Raw genomic sequence first — 15,202 nt, 5'->3', positions numbered from 1 at the left:
TGAGACAGGCTGTGGTCCTCCCAACCAGCTGGGTACAGTGTTGGGCCCCAGTGGGGCAGGTAAGTTGAGAGACCCACAGGTTGCAGGTGTGTGGGGGGTGCAGGCCCCCATCCAGTGTGAAGGCTTCCTGTGCAGTGTAGTGTTCCTGACCCCCAAAGGGGGCGGGTCCCTTGGGGAAACCAAGGCAGCTACAGAGGCTTGCCGGGCTCCTATTCCAGTGTATACTGTGACTCTTCTAGGGCAGCTGGAGTGGCAGGGAGCAGCCCAGCCCACTTAAGGCCCTGCTTCCGGCATCCATGGGGCTTGAGCACCCACGTCTTTGGTCTGCGCCCTGCAGTCCTGAGGGCCCCCCCGGAAGGGGTTGGCAGGTGGAGAGTCCCAGAAGGGGTCTGAGTCCGGGAACAAGGTCCAGGGTGCCCGGCGGGGCGCAGGCTGTGGTGAGGGCAAGGGTGAAGGCCGTGGCCCGGCTGACACGAAGCTCCATGGGTCGATTCGGCTGCGAAGGGGTGAGGGCCGAGGTCGGCTGATAAGACCCAGGGGCGGTGAGCGTGGGGTGCCCGGGGTGCCAGGAGCGGAGCGAGATATTCCTGGTGGGGGCGAGACAGTACGTCCTATGAAGAGGGGAGGGGCACAGGGTCAGGTGGCCACCTACTCCTGGGTGTCGCCAGGAGGCATGGCCCTGCTCCAGGCCTCAGTTTCCCCATCTGCACAATAAGCTAGTTGACTCATAACTTCTGTGGCCCCTTATGCTCCATGGTGCATCTGTTTACTAGGAAGCAGGTCAGAGCCAGGCCTCTAGAGCTGAGGGGCCTGGGCTTGGATTCTAGCTCTGTCACCTCCAAGCGGGAGCCTCAGGTCCCTTGCTCTCTCTGTGCCTTAAATATCCTCATCTAAAAAAATGGGTCTAACAAGAGTAACTAGTTCACAGGGTTCTCGTGGTCGTTACATGAGACGACCTCTCTAACGCACTAGGAACAGTTCCTGGCACAAGTAAGCAACCAGGGGTCGGCTACTGTCACTGTCATCATTATCATTGCTTCTATTATTTCACAACCAGCCTGGCCGGGCCCCGCCCCACCCCTGACCACTGGGTGGCTGCACTTAGAACTCAGTTCCCTCATGCGTGCCCAGCGCCCTGGTCTGGGGCCCCGCAGACACCTGTGCGCTTGCCCCGCTCCCCTCTCCACCACCAAGCCGGCCAGCAACCCGCCACTCACCGCGTCTTCAAGGCCAGTTTCTTATGGAAGTTGACGGGCGGGTCTTGCAGGGACTTCAGCCCAAGTGAGCGGGGACGGGCTGGGGACCAGCATCCGGGCTCAACAGGGAGGTGGGGGCGTCAGGAGTCTTGGGGGAGAAGCGGATGAGCGGAGAAGGGGGCGGCTCGGCAGGGGACCGCGTGGGCAGCGGCGCTGGGGGCGTTGGCGGAGGCTCTCCGCGCTCGCGGCCTGGGCCCCCAGGCGGCTGCAGGTCGCGACCGAGACCCAGCGAGGCAAGCAGGGCGGTGCCGCGCAGCAGCGCGCGCTGGATCAGCTTGGGCGTCCCGGAGCCACTACCGCGTTCTGCTGCTGCTGCCGCCGGCGGCCGCCGCGGCTCCTCTGGCTCCGGGCTCGGCCGCAGGGGATTACCTGGTGGCGGGGGCGAGACACAGGTTAGGCAATCTTCATGTTGGTCTCCAGGGACCCCCTCAGTGGCCCTGAAACAAAGACTGGATTCTGCACCCCACAACATCTTCCCTGCCCCGGCTCCCTGGCTCTCAACTCGCCTCTGAGTTCCAGAGCTGCAGGGCCCAAGGGACGACACTAGGACCTATGCCCTGTGACCACCTTACCTTCTTCCTGCCTGCCCCCACTCCAGCAGGAACTTATCTGGGGCACGCAGGGCAATTCTGTCTAATGTAAACAACAACCCCCGAGGCACACATCACTGTCTCTATCCCAGAAATGAAGAAACTGAGGCTCAGAGAGGGCAGTTTGTGCCATTATGTTGTCTGATCCTTATGTGGGGGGTGGGGGTGGGGCTTCTAGGCTCGGAGAGATTGAGGGCTTGTCTAAGGCTGCACAGCCAGTGAGGGGAGCAGGTGGCCTCAATGCAGGGGCAACAGAGCCTTTGCCCTCCATTACTTCCCAAGCAGACTCTGCTCTGGATTTCAGGACATCTCTGTCCTACCTGTGGGCCTAGGGAACCCATCACTGAGGAAGTAGGGAGGGGTCTAGGGTGACCTCCCACAAACTCCAATTCTGTCGGGTCCTCCTCGGCTCTAGAACCTGCCATGGCTCTCCACTGCCACGAGAAGAAAGTTCAAGCTCCTTGGCTGGGTTTTGAAAGCCTTCCCCAGCCTTGTCCCTTCCGTCTTCCCCTTCCTCTTTGGGCCAGGCCTGGAGTAGGCCTGCCTGGAGTGGAGCGCTGGCTGTGTGCCAAGAGGAAGAAATGCAAGGCTGAGAAAAATGAGCTTCTACTGTGAACCAGGACTGGGCCTGGGGGGGGTACCATCGTCAGCCATAACCTTCACCCAGTCTTTCTGCTTCTTAAGACAGGTCTCTGCATAAAAACTCCCCGTAATTTCCAGGACCTTCCCAAACTGCCTCCATCTTGTTTTTCCAGCTTCACTCACTCATTCATTCAACGATCTGCTGACCGATGTGCTGGGGCTGCACTGGGCTTCACAGACCCAGGCGGCGCGGGCCTGGCCCCTGCCTGTTACTCCTTGGTTCTCACCTCCCCTCTGAGTTTCAGCCGGGCTTCTCGCTCCTCAGGTCTGGAGAGCCCCACACCTGTGCACACACTATTCCCTCTGCCCAGCAAACCTTTCCCACCCATCAAGACCCAGCTCAGATGTCACCTCCTCTGTGACGCTGTGATATTGTGATTTATAATAAGAAATGTATTTGGTCTTCTTCTCATTCCTGGCAGAGTGATAGAGTGATAAAGGAAAAAGGAGCATCTTTTAAAATTCATAACAAGTCCCTTTTAACCACACTTGAGTTCATATTAACGAGTCGACTTTTGGAAAGCCCCTAGGGATGGGGTCTGGTTGACAGAGGAACCAACCGCGTAATTAAAGAGGGATGAAGCATTCAGCCCCACCCCACTTTGGGGTGGGGAGGGGCTGGAGGTTGAATTTGATCATCACTGGTCAATGAGTTCACCAATCAATCATGCCTGTGTAATGAAGCCTCCATAAACACCCTGGAGGAAGGGGTCCAGGGAACTTTCGGGTTAGTGAACACCCCTAGGTGCTGGGAAAGGGTTGTGCTCGCAAGGGCACTGATGCCTGTCCCCGTTCCCACATCCCTTGCCCTATGCATCTCTTCGATCTGGTCGTTCTTGATCTGTATCCTTCCTTTATAAGGAACTGGTAATTTAGTACGTAAACTGTTTTCCTGAGTTCTGTGATCTGCTCTAGCAAATTATCAAACCTGAAGAGGGGTTTGTGGGAACCTCCGATTCACAGCCAGTTGGTCAGAAGCACGTGACAACCTGGACTTGAAATTGGCATCTGAAGTGGGAGCATTCTTGGGGGACGGAGCTCTTAACCTGTGGGGTCCAGGTAATGAACTCCAGGTAGATAGTGTTGGACTTGAATTGAACTGTAGGACACCCAGCTGGTGTCGGAGAATTGGTCAGTGTGGGGAACAATCTCACACATTTGGTGTCAGAAGTGAAGTGAGCAGAGTGTAGGGGAAAATGAGTTTCTCTTTTAGAAGCCTTCCTAGAAAGCCCCTAACTTGTGCAGTTATTGCTCATGTTATGCCTTAATACAGCCCTTGTCCCCACACTTACTGCTTCTACTGTACTCGTTTATTCAGGAGTCTGCCTCCTGCTCCAGACTAGGCCCTCTCCGAGGTCAGGGCCGTGTTGATTTCTAACACGCTGATGCCTTGTTCATAAAATGCATCAATACATGTTTAATGGCAGAATCCATTCTTATAATCCTTGCAACAACCACGTAAGGTGATCGTTATCACCCCATTTTAAAGGTAAAGAAACTGATTATTTATAGTGAGTTTAAACAGAACAGGGAAAACATGTTTCAAAGAAGAAAAATGGGACAAAGCTAAGTGAAGATGGAGGTCAGTACACACCATGAGTGGAAAGAAGTTCCTGCAGTCAATGGCCTGAGAAACTGAGGTTCCAAAAGGTAAGTGACTTGCCCAAGGTAATTCAGCAAGGGTTTAATTAGCCTCTAAGCTTCCTGGCACTAAGAATTGGCAACCCTGCTGTTTAGAAGAAAGTAGCACAACTATTCTTGATCTAAAGATGAAGATGAAATTGCTTGTGAGGCTTCATGGAGAGGACATGGCCAGCTCCAGGTAACAGGCATCACAGGGCAATTTGTCATTGTGGCCTGACTGCATCTGCCAATATGCAACTCAGTGCCACCAGTTCCCCAGGGACCAGGACACCCAGTTGGGGATAGAGGTGGAAGATGGGGTTCCCCAATGCTGTGGCTTATGCCTGGGACAGTCTTAGGGGCTCTTCTTTGATATTCAGCCAGGCTTCTGATTCTGGGTGGCTGGGAGGTCAAGGTCATGCACTTTTGTGGGCTCAAGATGGTGACTGGAGTGTGGGCTTGTGCTAAGGGAACCCAGTGCTCAGCCAGCAGCTGGGCTGGGGCAGGTGACGTCCTTTCAGGTAAAGTGGCAAGCTTGAGAAGGATGGGGTCCAGGCCTTTTGGTCTTTGCCCCTGACTGCAAGGACAAAGGGATCTGCAGAACATGATGAGAGGCTGCTTCGACTTCTCTACTGACCCTTCTGGCCTGGTACATTCTAGAGCAGGTGAATCCAAGCCGGCCTCTTAGCCTTCCCAGTCTCAATTCAGTCCCTGCGGCAGAGCCAGCTTGGGGCAATGCAGCTGCGAGAACAGTAAATGGTGCAGCAGACAGGGATCCAGGGCTCTGCCTCTAGAGTCAGACCCGGTTCTAAGCCCAGTTGTACTGTGTGCCCTATATCAAAGCACTTAACCTCTCTGTGCCTCAGTTTCCTCCTCGATAAAATGGAGCTAATAATAATACCTCACAGCATTTCCTGGCACAGAGAAGGACCCAATAAATGTTAGCTGTTGTGATTACTCAGGTAGTAGTGGAGGTGATGTGCTGGGTCAAGTGAGAGAAGAGAGTCTAAATCGTTTGCTGAATAGGACACTGGCCTGACAGCAACTAAGCCAGGTCTTGTGTTCTGGCTGTGAGAAGCAGGTGCAGCTGGGAGCTCTGAAGAGACCCACGGGCAAGGGAGACTGAAACTTTCTAGCCCCTGCCAATGCTGGGTGGTGTAGAGATGAGCCCTGCTTTCTGCCTGACCCCCTAGCTTCCCAAGCTGTTCGAATGTGAGAAACCCTTTCTACAAGTGAAAGGTTCAGAGGAAGCTTTCCACGAGCATGGGAACCAAAGTCACTATGGGTTCAGATCCTTAGCTGGGGGCTTTAGGTAGGTGACTTCACCCTTAGGGACCTCAGTTTCCTCATCTCGAAAGCAGGAATAATAATAGCACCTCCCCTCACAGGGTTTTTGCTTTCATGGAATGCCTGGAACATAGTAAGTGCTGTCATCGTGAAGAAAAGCCGAGAACGACCCCAGATGCAGTGAGAATGGGCCCTGGTTCCCCACCTGCTCAGCTTTCGTATACCCTTCTCCGCATAGAAGCTTCTCAGACGGGACTCTGAGAAGCACAGTATGGCAGCCACTTGTCTGTCTCCAGTCCACATGGGCTGTTTCCTTCCTCTCTCTGGGCCCAGCTTCTCTTGTATCCCAAATGGGGGACACCATTCCATCTTCCTTCCCTCTAGAGCCTGCTGAGGACACAGTGACCCCCGCAGGCTAGGAAAGAGGCCTGAACAGGGGTACCAGACTCTGGGCTCGCTGAGGCTTGGGCTGTACCCAGCTCAGTCATGGGCCTATAGGTCAGACCTGGGTTCTAGGTTTGGCCTTGCTGTGCCTGATGGCTTCTGGTAGCCCCCCACAACAACTACAGAAGGGGTGCAGCAAGAGTCTGCTGGAGGGCAACAAGGCCACTTACCATTGAGCGTTGGGGGTGTGGAAGGAGATCCTAAGGGGGATGAATCATCTGAATCCAGGTACCAGGTAGCTTCGTCCATGCGAGACCTTCTCCTGGTAACAGGAGGGGAGGGGAGTTGTGCTTCGTGAATCTCATGGCTGTTGGGAGGCAGATGATGCTGGGGTTGAGGACACCTGGGTACTCACCTCCCATTCTGGATTTCTCCAGGCTTGGGGGAACTGGGACCCCAGGCCCAGCATGCTCGCCGCTCTCCATTGCTTGAGTCTTCCTGACGTCGGGGAGACTGGCGGCCCCATGCCTGGCCTGGTTCTGCAGGCTCCACTGCAGGGGAAAAACCGATGGAATCTAAGCTGAGGTCAAAAGTCCTGATCCTTATTCTCCCCCATCGTGAGAGTCAGGCTTCAGGGGCAATGTCTTATAGGATGAGAGCAGGCTGGGCCCCAATCCATTCCCAGGTGGGCTTTGGGTCACAGAACTGAACAGAACTGGGGCGAGGTAGGTGGGTTTGGGTCCTGGTGTTGGTAGTAGGGTGGGGCATCTCATCTAGTCCTTCAGCTGGCATTTGCTGCTTAGAAGGTAATACAGACACTGCAGTAAATTCAAACTGGGATTGAATTCTGACTCATAGATGTGTAACATTAGGCAAATTGCTTTTTTCACTTCCCTCATTTATAAAACTTAGTAAGGACAGCTACCTCACATAATAATTGTGAAGAATTAAGTTAATGTTAGCATGACATTTAAAAGATACTAGTGTCATACGATTGTTTTAACCTCAAAAAATTAGTAAAAAAATGCTGCTTGGGAACTCAGAAGTACCAGTCTAGACTGACAGAAGAGACTGGAGGCTGGGAGGAAGAGGAGACAGTGATAGGATTCAACGTTAAGAAAGGGTTTGACAGTCTACAGCCATGCTACCCTCAACAAGCCTGATCTCGTCTGATCTCGGAAGCTCAGCAGAGTCGGGCCTGGTTAGTACTTGGATGGGAGACCACCTGGGAAGACTAAATGCTGTAAGTGTAAAAAATAAAAAAATAAGGGACTATAAGCTGACAAAGTCCTTGCAATCTGTGAGGTCAACCAAGAGTCGCCTCACCTACAAAAAAAAGAAAAGAAGAAGAAGAAAAGAAAAGAAAGGGTTTGACAGAGGATAAGCGGTGGGGGAAGGGCATAGAACAGCAAAGTTTCTTACACTGGATGGCCCGGAACCTGGGAAAGGTGGGCGAGTCCCCAGATCCGACCTCGAAGACGTTCCTTCTCCGGTCCAGGCCGGGCGAGGCCTGCACAGTGATGCGGTGTTTGAAGTCTGGGTTTGGGAAGGAAGCAGGTACAGGTTTGTGGTGAAGGAGAGCACAGATTTCGACCTGCAGGGACCCCTGGCTGGCTCGTAGGCAGTATAGAGACCGGGCCTGGCATGGTGACTGTGACTGAGGCCAGCCTCACAGCCTTCCTGGGCCCCAGGCTCTCAGTAAGGAAAGCGGACCGCCTGGACTTCACCATCCGAAGATGCCCAGCGGAGTCGGAGATTCCCGGGAGCCCGCTCGCCCCGCCCCTCAGCCTTCCCAGAACTTCCATGAGCCTCGCCCCTTCCCGGCCGCAGCCACTCCCAGGCCGACATGCAAATATCCTCCCCAGAACCCGCCCAGACAAACACGCCTAGTCCCACCCCTCCCAATCTGCAGCTCACGGGTCCACCCACCAACACCCTAAACCAATCCCAGTGCGGCCAGCACGACCGCCTGACTCCACCCCTCCGCCCATGCAGCCAATGGCGGGCGGCGTGAGGAAGCCCGCCCCTTACCGAGTGGCATGCTGATGCGCTCGCCGCCGTCGCGCGCGCGGAGCTTACTGCGCTTGAAGGTGCCGCGGCGGCGGCGCACGTGGGGCCGCTCGCGGTCCACCTGCTGCAGCAGCAGTGTCAGCTCGCGCTCGAATACCTCCAGCTCCCACTGAGCCAGCAGGTGCTCGCGCCGCCGCAGCTGCTCCGCCTGTGACCGCTGCTCACGCGCCGCTCGGGTCAGCTCCTCCTCGCGGCTCAGTAGTTCCTGAGAACAGAGTAGTGAAGGCAGTGGGGTCACTACGGTAGGGATCTTGGGGCCCATCCTAGCTCTGCCCAGTGGAAACCAGGGAGACACTCCTTCTTGGTATTTCCTAACCGTGGGACCCTGACTCCTACCTTTTCCTTGGCCCGCAGCTCGTCGAAGAGGCCTTGGATCTCGCGCTTCCAGCCTTCCTGCATGGAATGGAAGGAGTCCCGCGGCATTTCCCGCAGGACCTGCGCCTCTAGCGCCTCCAACTGCTGCAGAATGGAGGCGAAGTCGGGCCTGCGATGGGGGTCCTGCGCCCAGCAGTCTGAGGGCACAGCGTGTAGGGGGGACAGAATAAGAAGAGGTCTGTGGGTGGATGTGTTTTGGGCCAAGGAGCTCTGCCCCTCACCCTCCCGCACCCTTCCCTTACCAGCCATGAGCTGTGCGAAGGGCTCAGGGCAGGTGGACGGGATGGGCAGTGTGAGCTTGTTAACAGCCACTCCGTAGGCCACAGCAAGGCAGTCGATGCCACGGTAGGGCACCTCCCCAGTCAGCAATTCCCACAGCAGCACCCCAAAGCTGTGGGCGAGACAAAGGGTCTGTGTCCCCTCCTCCATTCATTGCCATTGCACCCCAAAGCAATCAAGAACTAAATGACTTGGGTCCCTCCCCCAGGGCTCTGCCTGTCTGCCCAGCCCTAGATTTTGGCAGCCACCTCTGCCTTCTGCAGCCCCACAGCTGGCCCTGTCCAGCCTCCACCCAGGCCGCACCTCCAGACATCGCTGCCCTTAGAGAAGGTGGAGGCCTTGATAACTTCCGGAGCCATCCAGGCATACGTGCCCGCAGCACTCATTTGCGTGGTTTTGTGCCACTCTCGGGCCAGGCCGAAGTCAGTGATCTTCAGGGTCTTGTGCTCCATATCGTCGCCCTCAATAGGCTGCAGCAGCAGAACTGGGGAAGAGGAGGGGCAGGATTGTGGGTGCTCCAGGCTCAGGTGGTGGGGACAGGGAGGAGCTGGGAGCAAACTGTCATCTGACAGACATCCTGGCTGGGTTCTAGGAGCACTGAGGTGATCTTGCCCCAGAAAACTCACAGCTGGGGTTGGGGTAGAATCAGATAAAAAATAACAATGCTGGGAAATGTTGATGGAGGGGCTATTAGAGACCAGACGTTTTACACTCAGTTCTAGCACTCACAGAAAAAGATCTGTGTAGACATCATTGTCCCCATTTTACAGGTGAAGAAACTAAGCAAGGAAATGACTTGGCCAAGATCACACACAAATAAAGCAGATTCCAACCTAGTCTGAACTGAATAGAAATCAGCAATATTGCAGCCTCTTAACCTCTGTGCCTTTAATTTCAAGAGACACCCGTGTCTTGTCATTTTGCTGAGGCAGTAGTGTGAATCAGAACCTCCCTTGGGGTGGGGAGCAGGAGGGAACCCAACAGGCACCACAGGCCCCGAGTTCCCATATCACACTGTGGTTAATGCAGCCACTCCCAGGGGAGAGAAAGACTCCAAAAGATAACTACTAACGCAGTTGAATGTGGAGAGAAAGGGATCTAAGAAACTGATGGTTCTTGGCCAGAAAGGAGGAGCTTGGAATAAATGTAGGAATGGATGGTCAGACTTGGCCGGGGCTCATGGCTTTGATCCAAAAGGGGGCCACCATCTCTACAGAGAGAGGAAGAAGCAGATTGCAAATCTCTCATCAGGAAAAACATGGCTCAAATGAGAGAAGTTTTAGAGGAATACAAAGAGGACAAAGTCATAAAATCATCCAGGGTCTGAAAGGGCCTCTCTACTTTTCTGGTTATAGACAACTGCACTGTAGGGAAGTGACATCCAAGCCAGCTACGTTTCTGAACACGTGTCATTTTAGAACACACCTCTCAGCTCTCCTGCTCAGGTGACAGCACTGTAATGGGGGCAGCCCAGAGTACTGGGGGGGAGTACCAGAAGGCCGCTGGGTGTGAGGCAGGCCCCAGTGTCTAACACAGCCCAGTGAGTCAGAGACTTCTCAGAAGGGATGGCAGAACCAGGGTATGCACTTTTTCAGGCCTAAAAACACAACTCCATATCCTGCTGCTGGCCGAGCTCTCTGGGCCTTGTGGGGGCATTTGGCACTGACCTACCCCGCTGCCTTTGGCTCCTGGGGCCTTTCTCTGCTTGTGCCATTCCCTTCAGGGTCTCTCCCATCCTCAACCTGTCAATTCCTCAGAGCCTGGCCTCTCCTGAACCTCTGCCCACCGCCCCCAGGCTGTCTTATCTTGTCCTAGGTGCCTAGCCACCCATTGGCATCTCCTACATTTGGAGCTCTAAGTCAGAGTCAATTCAGCTGCCCATTAGCTGCCCTACTTGATGTCCGTACGCCCTCAACAACCACCTTCATCATCCCACCATGCCCGGCAAATCTTGCCATTTCTCCTAACTCAGAGAATGGTCCTGCAATCCACCCTCTGAGCCAGACTGGGGCTGAGTTCTGAAGTTAATAAAGCTGAGGATGACGACAAAAGCCACCTCAGGGTTGTCACGCATATTATACAAGATCATACTTTTTAAAGCCTTGGCGCAAGGTCTGACATCTAGCATTAAAGTGCTAAATGTCAATTATCCTAAAGATTCTTCAGCTAATAACATCTCTCTGTAGACTCTCTTTTCCTTCCTCGATCACAACTTACTCCCAGCTTTGCCACAGCCTCTGGCCCAGCTGCTGGAGGCTCAGAACCTGACCATTTAGTAAACACTACACGAGCTCCTTCCGAAGAACATGGAGCAGGTGGCTGGAGTGGGACCAGGCGAAGGGGTCTGTGTGCTGGGGTTGGAGAGGGACTCCTGCCTCCTCCGGTGCCAGGACCCACCCATCCTCCTGAAGACCAGCCCTTGCTGCTTCCTGGCTGGGTCTCTAGCCACACGTGGTACCTCACAGACTAGTGAAGCGCTTTCTGCACCAGTATCACAGGCTGGGAGGCCCCCTTTTTAGTCAGGTAACTTGAGGCCCAGGTAACTTACCCAAGACTCAGCACTTCTTTGTACTGGTAGCTTTTCTGCCACCTCCCACCCCTAGCTCGACCTGACACCTACGAAGCCTCTTCCTCTCCTCTGCATTCCCTGTTTTTCTCCAAGTGCCTCGAATTTGTTCCAACCCAAGTTGCTCTTTTGGTGTCTAATGTAGACATTTGGGATGGGGCAGTCAGGGTCCACCCAGAAGAGAGGGGACTAGAGATCCCCTGCCTCAGTGTTCCCTTAGGACTCCCTGGCCTCTGAAGGGGACCTGGCCCCCAGCCCCCTCCCAGGCTGGCCTCTGTGGGGCTCGGGAGTGGCCTAGGCAGCTCGCACATCTTCCGCTTTCCTCCCATGGTCCTTACTTCTCCTTTCTGGGGGCTTGGTCCAGGTTTCCAATGGGGCGGGGGATACTTTGGGGGAGAATTGGGAGGTCAGGCCCAGGCCGGGCTGGCTGGTCAGTCCTGTGACTCGTGGGCTTGGAGAATTCCCCCTCCTCTCCCCGCCAGCCTTCCTCACAAGGCCCCCATTGTCCAGGAAAATCATGCCATTGTTTCCTGCCTGCGCCCCCCCAGTCCAGGGACTTCCCCCCCAATCCCTCAGACAGCACCCCAGGCCTAGGACTGGGATCTGCAAGGTGGGAGGCCAGGATCGGGGAGGCTAAGGGCACCCTGCCTGCCTTTCACCACCACCCAGACTCTGGGAGGGAAGCAGGGGAACTGGAGGGGAGTGGGGGTGCAAACCCTGGCTCCTTCCTCTCCCACAAACCCCCCACCCCCAGCTCTTTCCTCCCCTGCAGGCAGCTGGGCTTGGGAGGGAGCAGAGGCTGGAGCAAGGGCAGGAAGCCGGCTCAGGGGCAGCAGGAAACGCAGGAAGCGGTGGGGAGGGTGGGGAGCAGGGGCCTGGGCTATTGTTCCATTTTCTCTGGAAAGAAAACTGGAGGAAAAACAGAAGACAGCGTCCCCTCCTCCCTGGGGCCCTTGGGGAATCCCCCTTAGGCTTCAGTAGGGAGTGGGGGTCCCTAGATGGCTAGGACCCTGAATGAGAGGTGGAAACTGCCCCCTACTGTGGATGAGGGGAGTGGGTGGGGTTCCTGGCAGACATCCCCCGGCCCCTCTGGTCCTGGGAAGGACTTGGATATCACTGGGTTCTGCTGTTCGCTCGCCCCAGGTCCCCTGTCCACGGTGAGCCCAGGCCAGGAGGCTCAAAATATCCATGCTCACTCCCCCAAAAGCTGTCCGTGCCTCTCCAGTAACCCTACTGACCCCTCCGCACTTCCTTTTGCTCTACAACCTGCACCTGGGCCCCAGCAGGCCTAGGCCTGTGTCCCCATTACTGTGCTGAATCCTGCCTCCTGGCTTTCACTCTTGTCAGGCCCGGCCTGGACATCCAGCTGGTGCCTCTCTGAATGTTGCCTGCTTTTGGTCTGTTGGGAAGCCTGCCTGCTGGAGGAAAGGAAGCCCTCTGAGCTTGTCACTCCTTGCCTTGGGCCTATGCTGGGCAGTGTGTGGGGCCTGAAATGGAGTGCCTCCCATAGTCCTGCCATCCCCACCCCAAGAGCTGATTCCAGGTGAAGCCCTCTTGGTGGCTCAACCCCCAAATGTCCACGCTCATGGCTGAGGACCCACTGTGTACTAGCATCAGACAACAGGGCCTGCTCAGTCCATTAAGCCATTTCCCGCTCCCAGCTACTCCCTCTTTACAGTCTGGAACTGAGGCTCTGAGTTGAAATAACCGCCGAGAGGTCATGCGGCCGAGGGGAGGAGTGGGGCCAGAATTTCTGCCCTGGCCCCAGCCTTGACCACCGCAACCACCGTGGGGGGGTTTCCCCTAGGAGATCTGTTCTGGAGGATCTGCCCACCACAAGTGGAGAAGAGAGCAGAGCACCAAAGGCATAAGGGGGGAAGAGGCGGAGCGCCGGTATCCAGAGCTCCGTTTCCATGACGTGGTGGCCATGGCTAGGCAGGACACTTATGGCACACCTGAGAGATCCCAAATTTTCAACTTGGCAGCTGTGAGCTGCAGTCAAGGATTTCTGGGGCTGCGGCATTAAGGACGCTGGAACAGGGGGTGTCCCAGTCAACTGGGATTCCCCTAGGGCCAGAGCTCCTGCCTCTAGCAGAGGCCCAGGTAGGCTCAGCTGAGTTGACAGTATGTGTGTGCTTGGGCCATGCCACCCTCCGACCATGCTCCCCGAAAACTCACTGTTGTTGGACTTGAGGTCTCGGTGGATGACAGGCACCAGGGCCTCACAGTGCAGGTAGTGCATCCCACGGGCAATCTGCACGGCCCAATTGACCAGCACGTGGGGGGGCACACGCCGCCCAGCCAGGGCACGGCTGAGGGGCCCACCAGCTGCGTACTCCATCACCAGGCACAAGTTGGGCTCCTCCAGGCACACAGCCTTGAGGGCAATGATGTTGGGGTGTGCCAACATAGCGAAAAGCCGGGCCTCCTGACGCACACTCTCAGCTGTCACGCTGATATCCTCATCGGGGTCCTGTCGAGCTGCCTTCACAGCCACCAGCTCGCCTCGCCAGCTTCCGCGGTAGACCTTTCCGAAGCCACCAATGCCGATCACCTCCTCCAGCCGCAGCTCCTGGAAGCTGGCCACCTCGCATGGGGGCGGGCCGCCCCGAGATACATAGTTGGACGGAAAGATGCCTACCTGGCCACCCACCTGACCCGCCCACCAGCCCTCATCGCCTGAGATAGCCGCATCCCGGGATAGCACCTCCACACGGTCGCCCTTTCGCAGGGCCAACTCGTCCTGTCCATTGGGCTCGTAGTCAAACAAGGCTGTCCACACAGGGTTGGCATAAGCCGCTGCTTTCGGGGACCCGTCTGGCCAGCCTCCGCCGCTGCTCCCTCCGCCCCCACTGCCACCGCCGCTCCATGACCCCAGTGGGCTCTTGAGGAAGAGGTTCTTCAAGGGCTCCATGGCTGAGAGCCGGCGTTGGGGCGTGTAGGGGACCTTCCCTGGGTGCCCCTGGTCCCCACCCTTGCTGGCTGCCGAGGCCCTAGTCCCAGAATCTGGGCATCCGCGTCCTGGCCCTCAGCCCCAGACCCACGCCTCTGTAGGGAGCCAGGAGTGTTGCCTCCCAGCCCGCCGCATCTCGGGCTTCTAGAGGAAGGCAACCCAGGGCAGTGTGGTCAGGCTCCGGGGATGGGACCCGGGGGTCTCCGGCGTCTCACCATTGCCAGCTCAGAAGGGCCCAGGTGTCCCTCACTCCCGGAGCAGTCTTGGGAGGCTGGCTCCAGCAACCACCAAGTGTAAGGTGGGGCCAGCGAGGGGCAGCGCCTGGATTCCGGTTGGTTCTTTTAGCGTAGGGGTGGCTGGAGTGTCCCTGGTTGGGCCCAGCTGCCCCTTCCTGGCCCGGCTCCCTCGGCCCGACGGCTCCAACCCCCGTTCCCTTCTTCCTCCTCCCTTTGTACTTTGGCCCTGGGGGCGGGAGGCAGAGGTGGAGGGTGGAGTTTCACTTTTTCTCCGCTCTTCTCCCTCCTGCAGGAAACAGCATCAGATGACGCGAGCGAGTAGCACCGCTCCCCTCCCAGAGGCTGCGGCGGCCGAGCCTGGGGAGTTCCCGGGTAGGCGGGCGGGCGAGGAGGAGCAGAAGGAGGGGAAGGGTAGCCCCAACCCCCCATCTTAGCGAGCCTTAGCAGAGGTGGTTATCCGCTAAGAACGGGCCACCCCCGCCCTCTGCATCCGCAGTAGCAAAACGGAGTAAAGAACCTGGCTTGAGAGCGGGGTAAACTCGAGTGTGGTCTTGGTTCCAGAAGTTGCAGGGCTGTGCCTCATTCGCTTCAGATCTGAAATGGGAACTAGAAGCTCTGTTTTGCAGAGCTAGTGGGATGGGGGTGGAGAAGATTGGAGGAGGATGTAACTTGCTGCACCTCAAGCTCTTGGAACGGGTTGTCTAAGGTTCTCTTCCCCTCGGCTGGGAAACAATCCACTTCTTCATGCCCCTTCCCCAGCGGGTGGAAACTGAGATTGGGATCCTGAATTGGATTCAGAATAGCAAAAGTCGCCCTCACAGTCGCTGAGTTGACCCCAATTGCCTTGAGCCTGTCACTTTAAGAGAAACGACGCTATCCTATTTCGACTATTCCCGCCTGTTCTGGAGGGTCGCTCTCGGCACACCGAACCTGAGTTGTGA

General features: G+C 56.4%; 1 protein-coding gene across 1 annotated transcript; it reads right to left on the bottom strand.

The window, feature by feature from the left end:
* Nucleotides 1-273: 273 nt before the first annotated feature.
* Nucleotides 274-14,895, bottom strand: MAP3K11 (mitogen-activated protein kinase kinase kinase 11). The gene is made up of 11 exons (XM_039840402.1): nt 14,779-14,895; nt 13,251-14,547; nt 8,810-8,990; nt 8,470-8,618; nt 8,189-8,364; nt 7,814-8,057; nt 7,205-7,318; nt 6,198-6,333; nt 6,013-6,104; nt 1,305-1,625; nt 274-611 (listed from the first exon to the last, which is right to left on the bottom strand). Exons 2-11 carry the CDS (start codon nt 13,984-13,986, stop codon nt 274-276), a joined length of 2,487 nt encoding a protein of 828 aa, XP_039696336.1. The 5' UTR covers nt 13,987-14,547; nt 14,779-14,895.
* Nucleotides 14,896-15,202: the final 307 nt, after the last annotated feature.

This window comes from Pteropus medius, unplaced genomic scaffold, assembly GCF_902729225.1.
Source record: "Pteropus medius unplaced genomic scaffold, Ma_sr-lr_union100, whole genome shotgun sequence".
In the NCBI taxonomy this organism is placed as follows: Eukaryota; Metazoa; Chordata; class Mammalia; order Chiroptera; family Pteropodidae; genus Pteropus; species Pteropus medius.
The sequence above is the reverse complement of the archived record's forward strand: the minus strand, read 5'-3'. Positions and strand labels throughout refer to the sequence as shown.